This window comes from Leguminivora glycinivorella, chromosome 2, assembly GCF_023078275.1.
Source record: "Leguminivora glycinivorella isolate SPB_JAAS2020 chromosome 2, LegGlyc_1.1, whole genome shotgun sequence".
Taxonomy (NCBI): Eukaryota; Metazoa; Arthropoda; class Insecta; order Lepidoptera; family Tortricidae; genus Leguminivora; species Leguminivora glycinivorella.
This window is the reverse complement of record NC_062972.1, coordinates 20,634,080-20,658,144: the sequence shown is the minus strand read 5'-3', so window position 1 is coordinate 20,658,144 and position 24,065 is coordinate 20,634,080. Positions and strand designations below refer to the sequence as shown.

Genomic DNA, 24,065 nt, shown 5'->3' with positions numbered 1-24,065 from the left:
GCAAACCGACGAAATGCTGCAGAGAAGCCTTAGTGGTCGTAGTTCCTCAACACGCTGACACGCTTTGGCAAGGTCGCCATGTATTGGTCGAAGCTATTGGTGCATGTTCTATTCGGTAGGGATGTAGTAGAGTTTAATAAATGAAACACATGTTGACTCTCCAAGGCATCAATATGTAATGTCGATTAGAATACAGATAGAATAAGCTGATCATTATGAGTAATACAGTTTCCATATATAAAGCATCTAGCCTACTTAATCTAATTAGGTATGCTTACACATCACATTAACCAACAATGTAAAATTTTCCAAACTAAATTAAATATATTCTAAATTGGAAGAGTTCGCAGGTGGTGACAGCCTCGATCCTCCACTAATTGTGGTTGCCGTCGAGGCTGTCAACACCCAGCCACACCATGTTTAATCTACTAATTTTATTCAAAATCGCCCTCGGGGGGACGTACTTTGGTGGGCAGAACCGGCGGGGGACTGGGGTCCTAAAGAATCCATAGTATGTAAAAATGTTTTTACTCTCGCGGGCTCCCAGTCCCCCTTTGTGCATTCGGTTAAGGTGTCTGTGGATATTCCTCGATACCGAGGAGTATCCACAGAACACACACTGTTGAACACGTCCCTCCTCAGTTTTGGGGACACCCACGATGGGGGGTCCGCGGGCCAGAAGCTCCTTCTCTCTCCACCTCCTGGTCCGCGGAGTATCCCCCGCGGCTGACGCCGTGGCGTCCGACTCGGACCCGGGACTTCTCCCGGGCCCCGGGGAGGGGGCCCACGAGCTTCCCGAGTCCTCGTAGGGCTCCTCGTGCTCCTCCTCCCCCTCGTCGCTGCCACTCTGTGGTGCCTCGATCCGTTGAGCCTCGGTCTGGGATACCTCTTCTCCCTGGGAAGAGGGTCCTGGTGCGTGGGGCTCTGGATCATCCGGGTCGCCTTTTCCACCTGGGTCCGACGGTAGCGGTGCCGGCATGCTCCGGTCGGATGACGTAGATGTGGACGAGGACGAGGACGAGGGGGAGGAGCCAGGGGACCCATCAGAGGGCAGCCTTTCGATGGTCGGGGTACCCCGCTGGAGACCCTCCCGCGGAGACAGAGCCGGGCCCGGGGGCAGCGCGATCTGCTGCTCGGTCTCTTCAAGGTGTGGGCTTCCGTCCCGCGGGGTCCCCGAGCCACGGTCTCCCTCGACCAGCTCCTCCATCCGTTCTTCTCTCGGCGTAGGCGTGCTTGGGGATCGCTCCGTTAGGATTGCTGGGTTGAGCAGTCTATATATGAGATTCTGCTGCTCTTGGTTCCGGCGTCTCATAGCGTCAAGCTCCGCCTGCTGCGACGCCATCACCACTATGATCAATCTCCCCAGCTCCCTGAACTCTGGCTCGCAATTGGCGTTTTAGACCAGTTGCGACTATGCGAGTTAAGAAACCATGTATTATAGTCCTCCATGTTTTATCCGTTAACATTTTTCTCTAATAAGGATGTACAGGGCTCGCAAAGTCAAGACGTGAAAATGTTGAAGTTTCTCGTTTGTGCAGGAGATGGGCAGCGGGCACTCGGGCGCCGTGTGGTGCTGCAAGTTCAGCGTGTGCGGCCGCCTGCTGGCCACGGCCGGCCAGGACCGCCTGCTGCGGGTGTGGGTCGCGAGAGACGCCTATGCCGTTTTCCAGGTACTTTTTGTTGACATTTTCTCCTTGCAATGAGGTGACAGGTTCTGTGCGCGGCTTTCTGTTTACCATGTCCAAGTTGAAGTTGTTTTGCTAACTACAATACAAGTTTACATGTTCGGCGTCACAGTATAAAACCAGTAATAAATCTTGTAACAAATTTTGCGCCGCGCGATTTGTCCTTGAGTAGCGCTCGCACGCAGCGAGGTTCAGCGAGTACATCCGGAACCGGAGAATGCCGGTCGCGTCAGTACGGGGCGCGCTAGAGAGCCAAATACCGATCGTGTCGCCGCTTCTGGAGATTAACTACTGAGTCGTCGTATTAACTGGCGGTTTGTTTGTACTAATTCAATGAGCTGGATCTTGTAAACTTTAAAAATAGTAACAAATCTACCGAACTTCCTGTTATGATAAACATAGGTACAATTTGTAACAACCAACGCTACATATTTCGTCTTACCATGCTACATGACTCCTTAAATTTTACAGGACATGCGCACAAAATACAACGCAGAGCAGAAATCGTCCCCCACCCCCTCCCAGGAGTCGCTCGCGTCGCTCACCGCGCCGCCGCCCAGCCCCGAGGACGCGCCGCTCGGCGCCTCCGCGCCCTTCCACCCGAAACCCTTCTGCACCTACTCCGGTCACACGTCCGATTTACTAGACGTCTCGTGGTCGAAGAACTACTTCATACTGTCCAGCTCGATGGACAAGACCGTGCGGCTGTGGCACATCTCGCGCGGGGAGTGTCTGTGCTGCTTCCAGCACATCGACTTTGTGACGGCCATCGTGTTCCACCCGCGCGATGATCGGTACTTCCTGTCGGGAAGTTTGGACGGGAAGCTGAGGCTGTGGAACATTCCCGATAAGAAGGTAGGAATTATGTTATTAAGGTGCAAATTAGTCTTGAATTATTGTACAGAATACAACCTTAACGCAAACATTAAATTTGAGATGGAATTTTGCAATAATAACGAGATATCGACATGTGTATCCTGCCCATCCTAACCTATGGTGCTCAAACGTGGTCGTTAACGGAGGCTTTAAAGTCCAAACTCAAGGTTTGCCAGCGGGCGATGGAGCGCAGTATACTAGGTGTTCGCAGAACTGATCGAATCAGAAACACGGAACTGCGCTCCAGAACTCGAGTAGTAGATGTGGGTGCCAAGACTGCTAAGCTTAAGTGGGACTGGGCTGAACACGTCTGCCGCATGCATCCTGAAAGGTGGGCCAAAATGGTTACCGAGTGGGACCCACGGACTACCATAGATGGTGCAGGTCGGGGTTCAGGCAGACCAAAACGGAGATGGTGCGACGACCTGGAAAAAATGTATCCCAACTGGTGGGGAAATGCGAGTGATAGGATCGAGTGGAGGAAGAAAGGGGAGGCCTTTGCCCAGCAGTGGGATACTAACGCAGACTAATAAAAAAAAACTATTAGTTACGTATTCAACACTTTGTTATCTCTTACTTTTGCTCGCGCCGTAAAAATCTCTATATAATTATCAACACACATATTATTTCAGGTCGCTGTTTGGAACGAAGTCGACGGCAAAACAAAATTAATAACTGCCGCAAACTTCTGCCAGAACGGCAAGTTCGCCGTCGTCGGCACCTACGACGGGCGCTGCATCTTCTACACCACCGACCAGCTCAAGTACCACACGCAGATCGACGTGCGATCCACCCGCGGCAAGAACTCCACCGGGAGGAAAATCAGCGGCATAGAACCCATGCCCAACGACGACAAAATCTTAGTCACCTCAAACGACAGCAGAATAAGACTGTACGATCTCAGAGACTTGAACCTCTCCTGCAAATACAAAGGCTATGTCAACGTTTCGAGTCAGATTAAAGCGTCGTTCTCGCACGACGGGAAGTACATAGTGAGCGGGTCGGAGAACCAGTGCATTTATATTTGGAAGACATACCACGACTACTCTAAGTTCACGTCGGTACGGCGGGACAGGAATGATTTCTGGGAGGGGATTAAAGCGCACAACGCGGTGGTAACGTGTGCGGTGTTCGCGCCGAATCCAGACCATATGATCCGCATGATTGCGGAGAGAGAGGAAGAGGAGAAAGCCAGCAAAGGAATCGATGATAAGGAGGAACCGGTTAGTTATTTTGTTCACTTTTTTACACGATACTTAATGTACAAAATTCCGAATATGTCAAAAAAATATTAAGCATGTTTAATAGTTATTTGTTATACAAGGGTGCAAAGTTGTATTTTAACGCCGAGTGTGGAATTGAAAAACGAGAAAGTGAAAGGATTCTATAGTTGAACCACGAGCAAAGCGAGTGGTTCGAGAATAGAATCCTGAACTTGCGAGTTTTTCAACACACGAGAAGTAAAATACATTTGCACCCGTGTGTAACACAAAACTTTTCCCCTCACTATAGCGAGGAAAGTACAACGCAAAAAACGCGTTTATCACGGCGTCCAGTAGTTCCACAGGTGGTAAATCATCGTCATCACTAGATTCACCCACTTTTATCAATTTTAAAGCAGAAAATTTGACTATACTCAAGGTCGAATTACTTTATCCACTAGTGGATAAGATGCGTTTTTACCCGCTGGTATGAAAGGATAAAACACGTGTTTCCGAGCTAGTGAGGGGAAAACATAATTAAAGTATGGGTGGAGGTCGGTTTCGCATCGTCCTAATCAAAACTCATCCACGTATTATTCTTTCCTGGGTACGTAGCCGAATGGCGCAAACGCTCACGAAACGAAACGCTCGTAGATATCTATCTCTATCGCTCTTGGGTATTGGCGCGACAGAGCCAGACTACCTTTCGCGGCGTTTCGTTTTCGTTTCGCGTTGCAGAAATGACATTCGTCTACGGCACCTGGCCTCTGATACTATCGTGCATACTATTTATAATTTTTGTTTGCAGAAGGGCACGGAAGGCATGGTGTCCTCCTCACAGACGGGTCACGTGCTCGTGAGCACGGACTTCAACGGCTGCATCCGCGTCTTCGTGCACAAGGCCAAGCCCAAACACTCCTCGCTACCCGCCTCTGCGCTCGCGTAACACAACACTGATCATACTCTTAACACGGAATAAACGGAATGTCAAGGCCAAATCTAGGGCACTCTTGCCCAACACATCTTATAGTGCTAACACATTATCGCACCGCACCAAGGTCATCCACATACTATCCTGTAAGTGAGAGCGAGTTCCCGTAAGAGTTATTCTTTTCTCGCTCTGATTTAAGTGAAGACACTCCAAGGGCGCCGTACGGTGCGGTCGTTTGTTAGCTACTTTACAGAAAGGCACACAAGACAGTCCATAAGACAGTTTGATCATAGATGTGACATGTACACTGACTTCTGTGTTCCTTCTCAAGGCTCAATATAGGCCCTCGCACAAAAAATATGATGCTTGGTGTTTGCTACAAACAATCCATGCCAAATATCACTCAACACGAACACGGCACCCTATGATGGGCCATGTGTCAGGATATCAAAATGAAATCTGGTATTTGTTGCTGTTTTTTTTCTTCCATCATATAAAGCGTCTCTTAAATTTCTGGTATCTGTCATCGCATCGGACTTAATAGTCTTTCCTTGTCCTCTCACTTATTCAATCTTTTATTCATTCTAACTCTTCTGTTGATTGTTCTTATAATAATTTTAAGGTTGATTTGCGGAGTTCACGGTTTCGTTATTTTATTTCGCAACTACCATTAAGCCGTTTTCACACATCATTATTTGCCTCCGGGAGAATAAACAGCAACATAAAGCCTGGCAAAATAGAGTAGAAATTAATAGGGGCGCCACTGTCTATGTAAACCGTTTTGCATGTGGCAACTGATGAGTCACTTTCGAATGAGAACAGTAAATGTTGCATGAGAGAAATGGAACTACATTTTTTTAAATGTAGTTCCATTTCTCTCCTATTTTACCAGGCTGTAATGTTCAATTCTGGGGCGAGGGTCCACGTTAATCACATCTCAGATGTCGATATTCTTGAAATGTAGAGTCGCGTTCAATTACACACGCTTATACGAACAAAAGTTCTAAACACAACTCTAATATGATGAGCATAAAAGTGTGTTCGCAATTGTACCTAGGCAGTTTAGCTTCATATCCCGCCCATGTTAACTCAAACCTAAAAATATAAAGGAATCGAAACATTGCAAACAAAATATTATTTTTTAGTTATTTACGGTCGAATGCTTATGAATAGTTAGGGTTTTATAATAACATTTATACTTGTATTCCATCTACTTGCAATATTTATTACAGCCATATCATAAAAATCAATTGTAATTTAAGTGATTTTTCGTATATTCTTGTTGATGTCTGTCATTTAAAATTAGAGGATTAATTTTATTTATATTTTTGATGAATGAAATAAACGCCGTCATTGACGTTGCCGTGATTATTATTATTGTATCGTGCTTGCTTGCATGCGATATACAGATCTGTATATTAAAATATTGAGCTCGATCTCAACTCATTAATTTTCATATGCGTAGGTAAACTAAAATCACTGATTTTTTTACTCAATACGCAAACAGTTATTTATGATTAAAATAGATATCGATACTTATTTATATTGAATATTACAAAATAACTTTAATTATTAAATAATTGGGGGCTTTTGTTATATTTTTTTAGTCAGGATGTGTATTGGTTTTATAATTGAGGTATTTTTGAGGTTGTATCATGTCATTATTGTTATTAAAGTTTTTCGAAATCCTGTCAATCTTTTAACCAGCTAACCGTCTCTTAGCCACGCCTAAATGAGGTTTATTTAACCCTTACAGAGGCGGAGCTGTCAAAATTGTTGCCAACTTTTCTTGGCCTGATTGTAGTGATCAAAATTGTTAAAGGGCATTTTCAGAATTTAGGACCCAAAAGTAGCGTAAGTTGTTAACAAAAATTAACTCGATTTTGTAACGCCAATTAAGTGTAAAATGTGTCTAAAAATTAACTTTATTCACGTTCTGAATGTGGATTATCGCTTAAATATTATGTAATTAACACAAAAAAATTTTTTTATTGAAATTTCATGCTTAATCATCGTCACAAAACTGACAGAGAGTTAATTTTTGTTAACAACTTACGCTAATTTTGGGTCCCAAATTGTGAAAATACCTAAAAGCTTTTTATTACATCCAATAGTATAATTTAAGGGGATGTATAAAACGTCATATATTACACACGCTTTCTTGATATTGTACAACGTTAACATTTATTGCAACACAGTATGACAGTACTCATTTCTGACGACGTCTGCTTAAGTTTAAAGACAATAGAATTAGAACTCGTATTGCTTAGTACTAATGGAGGTTTCATATTTACTTCTCATATATTTTTAATAAGTTCTTGCCTTAACGAGTAAACCCATGTGATTATAGTAAGTGTACATTTATTATTTAGTATTGTATTGTACAGATCGCGATGCCATTGTAATGTCATATGAATGATTATCATATATTTGTAACTAGTGTTTACCTCAATAAAAAACTGGTTATTTATTTTGTTTTTCTTTGCTTCATGACTTATAATTATTTATCTACGTTTAGGTACGTAGAGGGCACAATAACTTAGTGCCCAATATCCACAGGAGCTCAACTATAGTCTCTTCCGCGAGATAGACTGTCTGTCTTTTTCTCATTGTTCAAGGTGGATCCAATTTTGTTTTTTTTTTTTCTCTCAATGTAGTGAAAAGGCTGAATTAAATAAAAAAGTATTTATTGTCAAAATTCCTTGTAATATCAACAGTATAAAATTGCAAAATGGAATGTACATTCAAAAAAGTTAAGAAGCGAAACATGGAATTCATAGTGTATTTTGTTGGATTTTCTAAGATTAAGATCGCTATAGTCAATGTACGTAACTCAGGAAAGTAAACGAGCTAATCTCAAACTCAATAATAGTTATTTGTTATACAAGGGGGCAAAGTTGTATTTTAACGCCGAGTGTAGAATTGAAAAACGAGCAAGTGAAAGGATTCTATAGTTGAACCACGAGCGAAGCGAGTGGTTCGAGAATAGAATCCTGAACTTGCGAGTTTTTTAACACACGAGAAGTAAAATACATTTGCACCCGAGTGTAACACAAAACTTTTCCCCTCACTATAGCGAGGAAACTACAACGTAAGAAATGCGTTTATCACTGCTTCCAGTAGTTCCACAGGTGGTAAATCATCTTTATTACTAGATTCACCTACTTTTATCAATTTTAAAGCAGTTAATTTGACTTTATTCAAGGTCAAATTACTTTACCCACTAGTGGATAAAATGCGTTTTTACCCGCTGGTATTAAAGGACAAAACACGTGTTTCCGAGCTAGTGAGGGGAAAAATACATTCCTTCACAATACCTATGTTAACAACTGCTTTTGAAATGAGTAGTTAGCGGTAATGACATGGGTATTTATTTAGAGCAATTAATTTACATAAACTTCATAAAATAGGCATAAATTCAATAATAGTAATACAAATGTGTTGGAACACGTAAAAACAAATGTGACTTGGTCATTTCATTATGCACATCGGCTCGTTTTTATTGCGTACTTGCTTTCAGCTCGCTCGCACTGTATCACCTCGGCTGTAGTGACCAAAGTGCTGTACGCCTATTAACTTATAAACTACTTATTATATTCGTTTTAATAACACCTACTTATATAAAAATTCCATATAAGATGCCGCTATTCAAATGCTATTCTTTTGCTCGTATAAAGTTTTCTTGAATCGATCTTTGTCATACAAAGAAACAATAAGACTACTCATACTGATTAAATAGTACAGGTATTTTTGTACTGCAAGAAGAATACATAAAAAACCTATCAGTCAAAGAGGATCGAGTATTATAGAGAGTTACTGTCGAAGTAAAATGTGTAATCACAGTGCGTAGACTGCCATCTCTTGACACAGGCTTAAAACTTTTGAACCTCAGTTTTGACAATTTGGCCCATATTCTTAGCTTGATATGTGTTAAAATGTCAAATATTAATATTAGCGCCATCTAGCTGAGCGTACCTCAAAGGTGTAATGCCATCTAGGCCACTGTACCTTTTTCTGTATGGTACTTAGGTACGTCATTTCTTAGACTTTATCTGTCTGTACGGAGTTATGTATGTTTTTGCTATCAGTCGTAGTTTTGTCAATAAGCGCGCGATTGATGTACCTATGCGTTAAAAATGTATAATATGATTAATATTAATGAAGTATCTTTATATTGCACATGGTATTTACTATGTGATTGCGTACATGGACGTAATTTCTTTTACAAATTTTGGATTATCAAAACAGGAAATAGTTTTAAAATGTTTTCACTTTCCGTTATTAAATTGAGTATCTATGCACTGCGGTGGGATCAGACCTTCGAGGGCGGCTTAGGCTCGCAGTGGTTGGGGCTGCGCTCGGGCTGGTCACTGGTCTAATGAGTTGACGTCTTTAGCGGTGAGAGTTAAGTTGGAACAGTATTTCCTGTGGTGGGGGGTCAGGCCTTCCAGGATGCCTTGGGCTCCCTGTGTTTGAGACTGCGGCGCGCCTTACGCTCGGGCCGCATCCTGATCTGGAGAGTTGACGTCTTTAGCGGTAAAAGAGAGTTAGAGGTTGGAACCGTATTGCTTGCGGTGAGGGTCAGGCCTTCCAAGGCGGCTTGGGTCCGCTGTGGTTGAGGCTACGGCGCGCCTTGCGCTCGGGCCGGTCGCTTGTGGGTTCTTCGTGTGGTGACACCGAGCGCGCGTCTGTGCTGTCCAACGCCGGCGGCTTGGTCAGCAGCTGTTGTCATCATAGTAAAGTATTAGCATTTATTTATTCTCTTAGGGGTTGGGGCTCTTATGTCCTAATACCAGTACTAAATAACTCCAAAGAAATCGAAAACTAAGTGGAACAGATTTGATTTTGCTTTGTTTCATTCGATCGACTTTAATTTGACATTTATCGTGCTATTTCGTAACATCTAGGTACTTAACACGGTAGGTAATCGGCAATGGTACTTACCAATTTTACATAGTGTTGTAACTCGTGGTCGGAGAGTCCGTCAAAGTTTAAAGGGTCGCGTTCGCGCCGCGGCGGCAGCGACAACGGCGGCACCTTCCCCGCGAAGTCAGGAGCCGGCGTCGACGCTGAAATGTGAGGAATCATTGTAAAAGTGCGTCCGAGAGAAGAGGAAGAGACCGTCAGACATCTAATGTGTAAATGTCACGCCCTCGCCAGACAAAGAATGAAGAACTTCGGAGCAGGTTACCTGGTGTCAAAGGACTTCAGAGAGCTACCCATGAGCCTCATCATCCGATACGTGGAGATGGTCGAGAAGCTCCTGAATAGCTGAAGGATCTTAGGATCGTAGGGGGTAATTGCATAAAAGATCCCGATGGGTCGCAGTGTATCCGTAAGGGCCCCCGCAGATTTAAGATAAGATAAAAGTGCGTCCACGAGCCTACTGCGGAGTTATTCAATACTGACGTGTGTAATTGTGTATATCACTAATTAGGTGTACTATTGTAGCGATGAGGTCAAAGTGGAGGAAATATGATCAATCGTAATTCCTGAAGGTACTCTATTTGATTATGGTAATGATCAAAAGATACAGTACAGTAGTTTTTAAGTAAAAACAAATAAAACTACGAGATTCAGTTTAGCTGTGTAGTGTATGCTGTGTATGTGTACCTAATGTAGACTATAAAAGTTCCGCACGTTATGAAAGGGTCCACACAGTCAGGGACGTACGTCGCCAGGCAATGTGCTCACGCAACAAATTTGCAATTAAGTGCCTTGGTCGAGTCAGGTATTTCGGCCGAGCAAAACGTGCGTGCTGTCTCGGCCGAGCCACGTCTACACTGAACGTCTGCCGTGCGAGCATTGAGCAAATTGCCTCGCGACATGCCTCGCTCTGTATGGAACCAGCTATAGGCTATTAGACTCATATCGAATTTGGTGTCTTTTGTAGTAGGTATTTGACATAAAAAAAAACAATATTTCGAGGGTTTACTGGTGAAACCCGATAAATCGAGATAATTTGTCCTTGAAATAACAACATTGTGTAATTTACACATACTTAGTTCGAATTTCAAAAACCGCGCGGTTTGCTCAACTTATCTGGTTTCACCAGTAAACCCTCGATTTATTGGGTATTAAAAGTGTATGACGACTACGAATTTTCGATTTAAATGTGTGTAATTTTTTATTTCTTTTGGCCACCGAAAACGTTGTCAGCGATGTAGTGACGTCATCGAATTAGAACCTTACTGCACGTCAAAACAATCACTGACATAATTATTAAACTTTATGCCTTCATACTTAAAAAGTCAAAAAATTTTGTTTTCCAGTAGAATGTCCTGATGCACAGATAATGTATAGATTAACATGACTGTTATTCTCGCCTGATTACGTAAAAGTATACTTTAAAAATATTTTTTCTGTTTTTAAGTCACAATAAAATATGGTAATATTTTATTTCGGTTAATTGGACAGTACTTAATCATATAAGACAGAAAACCTGCAAAAGGATTCATATAGGAGGTGCAAGCACAAAATGCTCGCCCTTAGAGTTGGTCAAAGGCGCCTAGCTTCAGAGATAACATACACTAGAGAAATTTCGACGGGTACCTCAGCGATCGACGTGGTGTAGCGGTTTATCACGTCAGCCGCGTTAGTTGGAGAACCGGGTTCGATTCCCGGCTTCGCCACCAGTGGGCTTGATCGCTTTTTCTTTAGTGTATGGTATCTATTTCAGTTTATATTATAAGACAGACTTTAAAAAAGGGTCAAGTAGCCTAATCACGATAACTCTGAAATTTGCCGCATGACACGATCTAGAGTCGGCACTGACCCGAGTCCCTGGTGAGGTCGAGCGGCTCCTGGCCGCTGGTGAGGATGCGCACGGCCTGGCGCCACTGCTGCTGCATCACGCCGTGCAGCTGCGTCGCGATCTGCCCGCGCCGCCGCCGGTGGGACTCCAGCTTACTCTGCGCATAGTTCAACAACTATTATTTTACAAGTCAAATAGTACATTATACCAAAGAGGATCGAGTACTATAGAGAGTTACTGTCGAAGTAAAATGTGTAATCACAGTGTATAGACTGCCACCTCTTGACACAGGCTTAAAACTTTTGAACCTCAGTTATGACAATTTGGCCCATATTCTTAGCTTGATATGTGTTAAAATGTCAAATATTAATATTAGCGTCTTCTAGCTGAGCGTACCCCAAAGGTGTAATGCCATCTACGCCACTGTACCTTTTTCTGTATGGTACTGAGGTACGTTTTTTTCTTAGACTTTACCTGTCTATACGGAGTTATATATGTCTTTGAATATACATATAAAATATAAAACGACTATAGCTGCGTAGGCTTTCGCCCGGATTGATAAACTGCTCGGATAATACCTCTATAGGGCATTTAAGTCCTACCTCTACTTTCGAATCTGATTATTCGTAGATTATACAAAAATACCCAATATTTTAGCTTTCTTGTTATTTTGCCCTTTCGAGACTAAAGTAAATTGTGGTAAGATAGTGAATAACTTACCTCCAATAAGCCGATTTTTTCACTGGCCTGAGCTAGTTGTAGTCGATATAATTTTACCTCTTCTTTTTGTTTCTCTTCTAGAACGTTAATCTCCAATTTGTGTCTAAAACAATAAAATAATTGCAATAAATGTATCACTTTAGGTCCTAGGTAGAAGACAGTAATGAACGAAAACCAAGAAAAGCGTCCAGAAAAGGCTACTATATTTTCTTCACTACAGGTTACACATCAGTCTGTGCTGTTCAGATTGCTTTAATGCCTGCATATTACTTAGCATATATTTTAGTCAACTGGTAGCAAACATAACTACCAAACATGTTCAGTGTAGAAATGAAACTCACTGCTCCTCGATCCTGATATTCCTGATAACCTGCCTATTAAATATCTCCAGCATAGCACTCTCTTTTCCCCTCGGGTCATTTTCCAGGTCCTGGGCAAGTTTTAGACTAGTAGTAATTATTATAAAACCGAAACTCACTGCTCTTCGATCCTAGCGACCTGCCTGTTAAACGTCTCCAGCATAGCACTCTCTTTGCCCCTCGCATCGTTCTCCAGGTCCCTCTCAGCATGTTCCAGCTGCTGCTGGAACTCCTGCAGCTTGGCTAGGACGGCGTCTTCTAGCTGCTTCTGGTAGTGACACTTTAGCTCGTTCTTCTGGAGTTCCAGCTGTTTTCGCAGGGACTTAACTTCAGCATCAAGATTGTCCTGAACAAAAGATGGTAAAAATATTATAAGTAGCTGTGTTATTGTCAAACTAAAAACAACACAGTTTTGACAACATCTACTATAGTATGAATTTTCTGAGATGAACTTTTCGCTTTAGCCGTAATCTGTTAAACAAAGGCCTTTGTGTCTATTGTTTACGGCGGCTAGCTCCCTTTTAAACGGCACCTGCTATATTCTCAGTGTAGTTAAAAAGCAACTATCATGATAGTAATAAGGTTCAAATCCATAAAAAGCCCTTTCGGAGATAACACGTTTTGTCATCTTCAAAAAAAGTTACCTGCATACTGCAAACTGTTTAATAAATTTGAACCTTATTGCTATCATGATAGTTGCTTTTTAACTACACTAAGACTTTAGCACGTGCTGTGGAAACGGGAGCTAGCCACCGTGAATAATAGAAACAAAGGCGTTTGTTTAACAGATTACGGCAAAAGCGAAACGTTCATCTCAGAAAATTCATACTATAGTAGTTATATGCCATTATAATTAGTTAACCCGAAAATAAGATTTTTCTCAGTACAATGACTTTGTATCCGCATCTAGCATTTGTTTGATTGTTGTCTAAGTAAATGGAATGAAATTACCAGTTATTATTTTCATTTTGGTCAATTACAAATACATTTGTGAGCCCTCTCTTAATTGATTGAGTTAGATATATGAGATATTATAACTATGACATACGCATTTGTTGAGAAGGTCGCTACACTGGTCCTGTTTGTCGGCGAGCTGTCGCTCCAGTATGGTTGCTCGGCCGCGCTCTTCTGCGACCTTGGTCCTCAGGAGGTCCCTCTCTTGATGTACGAGGGCCGTTTCTTCGTCAATAGACTGCAGCCGTTGGGACAGCTCGTAGATTTTTTGCTTTGAATCATTGTGGTCCGATTTTTCCTATAACACAAATAAAAATCCATGATACTATTTGTATGTATTAATTACATAGTAAATTTAATAAAGTATATATGCATAATATTATTATTTATTATGTATTTTATCAGTATTTTGTATAGTACTTCAGTTGTTTTCAATTAATTCTAATCTTTGTTATTTTTCATTCTCTTTGCACCATTTTTACTTGTCTCTGTTTGGCACGATGGTTGACTGTTAGAGAAGCCATTAGGCATTAAGTCCGCCATTTGTACAGTTATGTGCAATAAAGTTTAAATAAATAAACAAAACATGCCGATGTTTTAATTCCACATTGTGTAGTTTTCGGTTGTTTTATGCGATAAATGCAGCCATTTTTAAGGGAAATTACAATACGCTTCCTGCGTAAAACAGGACAGGACAGATGGCAGCGCTGTCAACGTGAATATAAGCTCCGTATCTTTACGAATTAATTAAATCGTTGGATAAGCCAAAAGCAGTGAATCACGGACTAAGCAGTTTATAATCTTCCATACGGCCAGTGAAAGTGAAGTTATGCAAAACAAAGTGCTAATTTGGATTAAAAATGAGTGAAAAACGAAGCTTCAAACTGAACAAACCGTTACTCTAGGATGTGAATCTTAAAGAGTAAAGAAGTCAACGGGGATCCAAAAAAGGTAATTCAGCCGATAAAGCGAATAGGAAAGATACCTAAACATCTGTAAATAAAACAAAATTAGAAACAAATCACCCAAAAATTAAGATTATCCTCAGAAATTAACTTCAACGCCATCTATTGAAACGCATAGCGAAATATCACTGCGAAGCCGGTAGACGAATGAGAGAGAGAGAGATAGACAGTACGCAACGAACAGTGCGGAAAGAGCGAGACCAATATAATCGTATTGACACCTATTGAACTAAACGACAGATTATCCTCATCGCCCCGCCTACCCATTAGATAACAACTGCCGTTAAAATAGGCCTACTATTAACGATCGACGATTGAAAAATAACATAAAAATACTTACACAATGGAATGTAAAGGATGTGAGTTGAGACTTGAGAGAAACGAATTAATTAAATGTATGACATGTACTCTCACCTACCATTATACGTGTCTGAATATAACATCAGCTGCATTTAGGGAAATGAAACCAGAGCAAAAAATAGTACCTAACTGCCCATACTGCTCTAACATAACAACACGCCGAAAAACGGACGAAACCCCTGTCCGCAGACCACTGGACTACACAGAGTTAGACACAACAAACACAACAATCATGTCAGTAGACGAAGAATCGCCACGACAACAAGATACCCTGTATAACATAGACCAGACTCAACAAGATCTATCAGAGACTATGATAGGTCGGATAGGTATACTTATGGAAACAAAACTAAGAAAAAATAATAAAAACATTATAGACGACCTGAAAGTATTAATACAGTCGGAAATAGATTCGGCACTAAGTAAATTTAAGCAAGAGGTACTAGGTAAACAACAAGATCTGTCGCAACAACAACAATCACTAGCTCAGAAATTAGAAATTACTAACAATAAAATACAAATATTAGAAACAGAAAACAGTAAACTAAAGCTAGAACTACAAAATCTACACATGACCATCTCCACCACCCAAGAGCACCCTAAAATAACCACCCACCCAGGCACTCTTACAAGTGATAGTCAAAAAAAATTTATACTTTACGGCTTAGACGAGAACTACGACTACAAGGAAACCGAACAGGACCTGTTTCCACGAATAACCTACATGTTCAGGGACATCCTAGGCATAGAGATCAATGGATTTATAGAATCAGTAAAGCGAGTAGGGAAGAAAGGACAACGAAGACCTCTTATCATCGAACTTATTAGCCAAAGAATGAAAAAATACGTATTGAGTAACGCACACTTCTTTAAGGGCTCCGGCTACGCTGTAGCCGATGTACTTAATAGCGAAGCCTTGGAAAATAGGAAAAAACTGCGGCAAACCCTAATAGAAGCACGCAGGCAAGGAAAACACGCCGTCATAAGGGACAGTAAACTTTACATAAATGGTCTCGAATATAAACCAGAGATAGATTCGCAAAAGCAACTCAAAGGCTCCCATGGTACAGAAAAACCTTCAAAATTACCGATGAATGAACCACTTACCAATAACACTACTGACGAGATACACGCCGAATCCGATATATCGAGGAACACAAGAAGCACTGATATTGGAACCTCTTTAAACATGAGTGAAACACCTTACAACACACAATCCACTCAACACAACACACCCGATAAAAATAATTTTCGTCACTAAAAATGATAAGTTACTTATAATGTTCCAAAATATGCAAAGTATGTACAATAAATTAACAATTCTAGAAGCATTTATAGACCAAGGAAACTATGAAAACCATGCCATCTGCATTTCCGAAACTTGGCTCACTGAAAAAAAAATAGAACTGGTGCAAATCAATGGATACGTCATTGCGTCATCATACTGTCGCGCAAACTACAGTGGCGGCGGCGTGTGCATACTAATACGGGAAGATTTGGAGTACATCGAGAGAAAGGACATAGTGGATATGACGGTTGAATATATTGTAGAAATGTGCGCTGTTGAGTTAAAAGGTTTAGATATAATTTTAGTGGTAGTATATTGGAATAGCAGAGAGACTGACGTATTTTATAAACAAATGAAACAACTATTATCACTATTAACTAGCAAATATAAAAATAAGAAAATTATTATTGGAGGCGACTTTAATGTAAACGTTTTACAAAATGACAAAAATACCTCGTATTTTCTAAACTTCATGCTAGAGTATAACTTCATGCAAAAAATCTCAGTACCTACGAGAATAACGAAAAGCAGTTCAACTTGCTTAGATCTGATATTCACAAACTTTACCGATAACTTATTAACAACAAATGTACAAGATTATGGGTTTTCGGACCACGCGAGCACTAGTGTGTATATACCTAACGCAAGTAAAACTAACTCAAATTCCTATTTTATCGTAAATAAAAGAATGTTTAATGACGCGAATATAAACAAATTTAAACAACAGTTGCAAAATATACAATGGACCAACCTTTTGAAAGAAAACCGAAACTTACAGCAAAATTACAAAATATTTGACAATACTCTAAGAAACATTCTCGATACATGTATACCCGTTAAAGAGATTCGAATAAAAACTAAAATTAGGAAAAAATGGCTTACAAAAGGTATTAAAATCTCATGCAAAAACAAGAGACTATTACAAATACTAGTTAGGTATTCCAAAGACCCTATACTAATTAAGCATTACAAAATGTACAATAAGGTTCTAAAACGTATTATAAGGCAATCAAAAAAACAAGTATATATACGGGACTTAAAAAAAGCTGATAACATAACAAAGTGTATGTGGAACGTAATAAAAGAACACACTAATAAAAACAACAAACCGACCAGACATAATATCGAGCTAACGATCCACAATAATCTTACGACGTCCGACTCTTATCAAGTAGCGAACCACTTCAATGCATTCTTTGCATCTGTCGGCGCCCCCGCCGGGGGAGCGCCCCCGCGCGGATTACCGGTCCTTGACCCGGTGACCAACTCACTATTCTTACGGCCAGCTGAACTGAAAGAGGTAAACAAAATTATTAAATCATTAAAAAACAAATATAGCCATGGAAACGATGAAATACCGCCAGCGTTAATAAGAAAATGTGCCGATGAACTGACAATACCGTACTGTATTCTCCTCAATCAATCCTTTTTGGAAGGAAGTTATCCGGATATTTTAAAAACATCAATTATCAAACCAATATTTAAAAAAGGTAAAAAAACGGAGGCTAATAATTACCGGCCTATTTCACTCCTACCGACATCTGCAAAAATATTTGATAAGGCGATGTGCACACGATTATACTCGTTCTGTGAGAAATACAACATATTTCACGATTCGCAAAATGGATTTAGGAAAAATAGGTCAACTATCTTAGCTACCTATAAATATATGCAAGAAATATCAAACATATTAAACGATAAAAAATACGCAATAGGTATCCTACTCGATATGTCCAAAGCCTACGATAGGGTGCAACACCACATACTCTTAGATAAATTATATGCTATAGGTGTCAGAGGCCAGGCTCACAAATGGTTTGCATCATATCTGCAAGACCGCGAACAATACGTCGAAATTCAACATATTGACAAAACAACCGGTAACATTCAAAAAATTAAATCTAACCCATTGGCAATGACAAGTTCAATACCCCAAGGCGGTGCCCTCTCATGTCTATTATTCCTAATATACATAAACGATTTGCCCAAAATACTAAATGAAACTTGCGTAATGTTTGCAGACGACATCTCTATTGTAACATCTTGTACTGACAATGAAAAATTATATGCTGACTTGAATAATATTCTCACAAAAATCTCACACTGGCTAAAAGAACATAATTTGGAGATAAATTTCTCAAAAACGAAACTAATGCAATTTCGGCCCCGACAAAAAGATCCCTTACAAATCGAGTACACTTTTGCAGGAACCGAAATCGAATGTGTCGATACTTTTACGCTCCTTGGATTAGATATTGACTCGCACCTTAATTGGAAAGCCCATGTAACAAAAATTGCTAACAAATTATCTAAATTCACATATGCCTTAAGACAATTAAAGAAATGTACCGACCTAAAAACAGCACTCAATGCCTATTACGCATATGCCTATTCTAGTTTAAAATACGGTATTATACATTGGGGAAACGCAACAAATATTGAAGATCTATTCATCCTTCAAAAAAAATGCGTACGTATCCTTGCCAACATCGAAATCCCAGACAGTTGCAAGCCATACTTTGTAGAATATGACATATTAACCGTAACATCAATATATATATTAGAAATTTGCAAATTTGTCCGGAAATACCAACAATACTTCACAAAAGTTGGTGAACAACCACGACGTTACGCCGCGAGATACAAAAATAACCTGGCAACCACTACAAATAGCCACCTAAAACTTTACCAAGCGAGCCCAAACATGATGGCCATTAAGATATATAACAAACTTACCGAAGAATTAAAGAATGAAGCGTCTGAAAATATATTTATACGTAAACTCAAACAATTCCTATTAAATAAAAACTACTACAGCCTCCAAGAATTCTTTGAGGATACCGAATAATAGTAAATATCGTCGGTCTGTCTCTATTGACAGCACTATAATAATATAATTGTAATAATGACATACATGAAAATGAAAAATGTTAATTATACTTTCACAATATTCATCTTAAAGTTAGTGATACATAATATATAGAATTGAAATTGGATTATAAATTTAAATATTCTTACGATTGATAATAACCATTTATGTGTAAAAAAACCGTTAAAAATATTTTTAATGTACATAAATTATTTATAAATACTAATAATTAATAATTATGATTATGTGTAACATGCATGGACTAAATTATTATAGAATAAGTAGGTATTATTGTGTGCCCTTACAGGGTGTCATGACTCACTGTCTTAATTAATGTAACACCTATTATTATTATTATTATTATTTGTATGTCCTTTCCAGTTCTCGGGACCATGGGGTCCCGGACTTTTGGGAGGCGTGCGTGGGGCCGAAGCCAACAGCGCAGAGGCCCTTTAAGACAGTTTAATTTAAAAAGTAATGTGACACTAACCGGCGATTATCCCTGTCTGCACTATATTAATGCACCCAAGGACAAGCCCCGGTTAATGTAGAACTATTGTAAGAAAATGGTACAAAAAGAAACCGGGCTATTAGGTTGAGTTGCTGGTGGATTGGTAACTGGTACTATCGGAAATACTATGGCACCTGCCTTGCTCATATGTTATAAAACATGACAAAATAGGCAGGCGGTGACTCGCCAACTCACTATATGGGTCCCCGAAAACGGCCACTCGCACGGAGCGACAAGGGGACAACATTTCGTGAGCGGCTCAGGGTGCGGAGAGGTGTGCGCCGCTTTCTACCCAGTCTGTACGAAACAGCCACTGTGCCAACTCGCGTCTTATGCATATTTCACTTCCACCCTGCAAGCATATAGCTCTGGCACCCCACTCTGGACGGCCGGTTAAGGCAAGCCAGAGGTGAGAGTCCTGCGGCCCCTGCTCAGTGTTCACTCCGGCCGGCCAGTGAAGGCAAGCCGGAGGGAGGGGCCTGACCGACTCTCGGGGGCATGGGACCCAAGGGACGCCACTTCCCATTCAGCTCGCCACAAGCTGCCCTGGGGGCTTATTATTATTATTATTATTAACATTAGATAATCTATTTAAAATACTATTACCCACCTTTTCCAATACATCCTCCAGGTTCTTTACACAATCTGTAGACTGTTTATTCAATCTCATGACCGTTTCATAGTTTTCCTTCAAGGCAAGTATTTCCTTGTCCTTGCTCGCTAGAAGCTCATCTTTGCTGGCAAGTGCACTCTCAGTGCTAGCCCTAACCTGCTTCATTTCCAGGTTTAGTTGCTTGCACTTGTCTTGGTAGTCATGGGCCAAGTCTAGGGCTTTGTAAAGCTCTGATTCGAAATGGCTAGTTTTCTGTAAATTAAAGTAAGTTAAAATAAGTCAAAAAATAAATACCCAACCATAAGGTCTATATTGTCTGTAATTTGAAATGTTTTATAAGTCTGTCTGTTTGATTCTTCGTTTCTCAAATGAAAAATCTACAAAATCAAAAAAATTTTAATCTCTCGAAAATACGACTCGATAGTCGTATTTTGCGACCCACAGATGTATGAAAAAATGTCCACACAAAAGACAGCTGATAAAAAAAATTATTGGTTTAGCAAAAATTTTCGAAGTCGTGAAATTTAATTTCTCCTGCAAAACTTTTCTGCAGTGACACGAATGTGTGCACTAAGCGTACTTACATCTTTTTATTTTTGTTCTATCACTACCTGTGAGTTCCTGTAATTAGCTCTTTGTTTTTTTTTGTTTGTTGACTTTCTTGTATTATCTGTGTAAATAGCTGTTGCTACTCCTTTAATAAATAATAATAAATAAATAAATAAATATCCATACTAATATTATAAATGGGAAAGTGTGTGTCTGTTTGTTAGTCCGTCTTTCACAGCAAAACGGAGCGACGAATTGACGTGATTTTTTAAGTGGAGATAGTTGAAGGGAAGGAGAGTGACCTAGGCTACTTTTAGTCTCTTTCTAACGCGAGCGAAGCCGCGGGAAAAAGCTAGTATGTAAGGGACCGACCCCACTTAAGCGTCGCGTGTCTCGCGGCGCGCGCCGCCACGCCGCCTTGGGCGCGTCTTACGTCCTTCCTATACAAAATGTACTGAGGAGACGTTTTTTGAATTACATTCAGGCGGCGTGGCGGAGCAGTCCGTTTCGCGCCGCAAGACATGCGTCTCATAAGTGTGGACGCTGGCTAATAAATGCGCAAAAGTAAATACACTGTTTTACAATAAAAAGGTATTAAAAAATATATGGAGTCAATGGAGGAAAATGATTCGAGCCCTACACCCCAACAGAGGGTAATAGAATTTAAAGAGAAGAAGAAAATATACCTTCTGTGCTTCATCAGCTACAGCTTTGAAGTTGTCAACTTCCCGCATCATTTTGTCCAATGCAGCTTTGTGGCGCTCCTCTGCCCGATCCAGGCTGCTAGTAAGCTTTAGCCAAGCGTCCCGGAGCTTGGCGATGGCCTGGTCCTTGCTGTGGTCTACTTTCACAGCTACTGCCAGCTTCTCTTGCTGCTCCAGGAGTTTCTTTTGTAATTGCTGGATTATGGTTTCACAATGCTGTAAATTTGTAAAGTATTAATAAAAACATACATAGGCACTATAGCATCTATTGAAAAGAAGTACAGACCTGCATGCAAGTTCAATTGGGCAATTGACTGTCCAGTTTACATATCAAATTTGTATTAAAATCCATACTAATATTATAAATGGGAAAGTGTGTGTGTGTCTGTTTGTTTGTCACGTTGTGTCTTTCACGGCAAACCGGAGCGACGAATTGACGAGATTTTTTAAGTGGAGATAGTTGAAGGGATGGGGAGTGACATAGGCTACTTTCTCTCTCTTTCTAACGCGAGCGAAGCCGCGGGCAAAAGCTAGTAACACATAAATCTGAAAAATCTAACTATATTTCTAGTATAATGAAACAACAAATCTAATTTTTGCTGTATACACTAGTCTTTGCTGTATAAGATAGTTTAGTTACCTCTCTTTTAAGTTTTTCTTCCTCTAACTTTGCATTCTCCATCCTGTCCCCCTTGTCCCTTTTCTCACCCCACATCTCACTCAAGCTCAACAAATCTGTGTCTATAGTGTCTATGTACTTGTTGCGAAACTCACTCATTTTCAAACCATCTTTGCCCTCTGGAAATGGTCTCAGCTGTGGCATCTTGAATTCATCTTTTTTAGGAGACAGGGAGTGACTCGTATCTGCTAAAGAATTTTGAGAATTGCTTCCAAAGTTTTTTGACTTGTATTGCTCCAACACCTTTGAGGCTCTATCATATATTTTATTACTAGAAGGACGGAATGTATCTAAATAAGATTGTGATTTTTTCGGAGTTGATGTAACATGGATGTCTTTAGAATCTACGAAATTTAACTTTCTGCTGGAAGGAGATTTTGCTTCATTTTTTAAGAGTCTGCCTTTTTGGGTTTCTAATGCCAACTTTTCATTTGCCTCTGTAACATACTGTGGCCTAACATTGCTTGAGGTTGGCTTGTCTGTTGCTTCAGGATTATTCTTAACCAGGTAGATATATTTATCTAATATGTTACTGGATACAATTCTACCACTTGGAAGTTTGATGTCATCAGCACCCATTTTCTGGTCCATCTTTCTAGCCATGTAATCACCTGTAGCTTTGATTACATTCTCTGGGCTAAGGGATATTTCATTTTTTATTTTAGAATCAGGTGTTTCATATGACTCAACTTTAGTCAGGAATTCATCAATTTCATGTAGTAGTAGTTTATCATTTTTCTTGCTGGGTGTGGATACAATACTGCTTATGTCTCCATCCATGCTTACTGTATCATTGGTTGAAGATTTATCTGGGAAATCCTTGAATTTTAATGGTGGTATATGTGCAGTGCCCACTGAGTCTAAACTTGTAAGGGACAAGTCTCTTTTTCTATCCCTTTTATTTAAGATCTTTCGTCGCCGCCTGCGCGGGAAAGTAAAGCATTTACGGTCGAGACTGCGGCTGTCAAAACTTTCTGTTTCATAACTTTTACGTCTTCGGCCAAAACTTGAAATACTCTCGTTAGTACTTAACTCTAAGCTTTCTAACCTATTTTCAAGAGAGTGCACTTGGTTCACAAGTTTTCCCAATACTTGAGCAGTGCAAGACGGCTTGTGCACAACTGTTCTAGAGGAATCGAGAAGTGATTCTTCGGAGCCTGAACTTGGCACAAGGAAGAAATTCGGCGGGATAAGCAAAAGAATATCGGTATCGTCGGTTTCACTCATCACAGCAGTTTTGATGGAGTAGTAAGGGGTTTAAAATTGATGCCATCCTTTAGTGTTCACTAAAAGTATACTGATTATTACTCCGAATAATATTAAAATTAAGAATATTTCACTGAAAGTAAACTAAACTGTTTTTTACACTTCCGTTTTCTTTGATCGTTGTTTCAGTTGTTTGTTGTGTTGTTTGTACTCGACAAACTGACAACAGTCACAATGACAACCCAACAGCCAACCAAACCAAATTTGACACACAGTTCAGTATTGCCATATAAAAAAAGCGAATCGATGTTCATTATCTTTTATAGTGCTAATGCTAACACACGACCGTACTACAAGGTCATCCACATACTATCTGTAAGGACTGTAAGTGCGAGCGAGTTCTCGTTCTAACATAAATAGTTATTTGTTTTACAAGGGGCCAAAGTAGTTGTTTAACTGCACGTGCCAATATTGATACCTGAGCAAGCGAAAGATTCCAATATTGAACCGCGAGCGTAGCGAGTGGTTCAAAAAGTGGAATCTTGAGCGTTGCGAGGGTATTAAGGTACGAAGGTTAAACAAACTTTGCCACCGAGTGAAACACAAAATTTTTCACCACACCAACACGAACAAAATACTGACTATAAAACATCAAAATAAATCAAATCCATCAATTTATTCAATAATTATGATTCAAAATCATCATTTATAGGTAAAATCTAGCAGCCAGATTAAGACATAGAGTTAAAATTTGTATGAAATTACTTTGCCCCCTTGTGGATAAAATGCAATTTTGCTATCTGTTTTCGAATAGCAAAGAAAGTCTTTACCAGTTGGTGT

General features: G+C 40.1%; 2 protein-coding genes across 7 annotated transcripts in view; one reads left to right on the top strand and one right to left on the bottom strand.

Annotated features, from left to right (window-relative positions):
* LOC125235865 (WD repeat-containing protein 44) overlaps positions 1-7,158 on the top strand; it is a 36,087-nt gene extending 28,929 nt beyond the window's left edge. For all 6 annotated transcript variants that reach the window (XM_048142509.1, XM_048142493.1, XM_048142524.1 and 3 more), the window contains 4 exons: positions 1,539-1,670; positions 2,157-2,540; positions 3,194-3,784; positions 4,572-7,158. In XM_048142509.1, coding sequence (XP_047998466.1) covers positions 1,539-1,670; positions 2,157-2,540; positions 3,194-3,784; positions 4,572-4,709 — 1,245 coding nt within the window. In that variant the 3' untranslated portion in view covers positions 4,710-7,158. The remainder of the gene's footprint in view (positions 1-1,538; positions 1,671-2,156; positions 2,541-3,193; positions 3,785-4,571) is intronic.
* A 1,704-nt stretch (positions 7,159-8,862) lies between these two features.
* On the bottom strand, positions 8,863-23,426 carry LOC125241766 (protein Spindly). Its single transcript, XM_048150386.1, has 9 exons — positions 21,981-23,426; positions 21,323-21,556; positions 20,085-20,339; positions 13,576-13,779; positions 12,647-12,873; positions 12,169-12,271; positions 11,470-11,605; positions 9,639-9,763; positions 8,863-9,416 (listed from the first exon to the last, which is right to left on the bottom strand). The coding sequence occupies exons 1-9, from the start codon at positions 23,244-23,246 to the stop codon at positions 9,276-9,278; spliced, it is 2,691 nt and encodes an 896-aa protein (XP_048006343.1). The 5' UTR covers positions 23,247-23,426; the 3' UTR covers positions 8,863-9,275.
* Between the last annotated feature and the right edge of the window lie 639 nt (positions 23,427-24,065).

Excerpts from the sequence above, each read along its gene's own strand:
- LOC125241766 (XM_048150386.1), bottom strand. The coding sequence starts at position 23,246 with ATGAGTGAAACCGACGATACCGATATTCTTTTGCTTATCCCGCCGAAT. Across the intron at positions 20,340-21,322 it reads TAGCTGATGAAGCACAGAAG|AAAACTAGCCATTTCGAATC; the intron begins GTATATTTTCTT and ends TTTAATTTACAG. Across the intron at positions 12,272-12,646 it reads GTCGCTAGGATCGAAGAGCA|ACACAAATTGGAGATTAACG; the intron begins GTGAGTTTCGGT and ends TTATTGTTTTAG.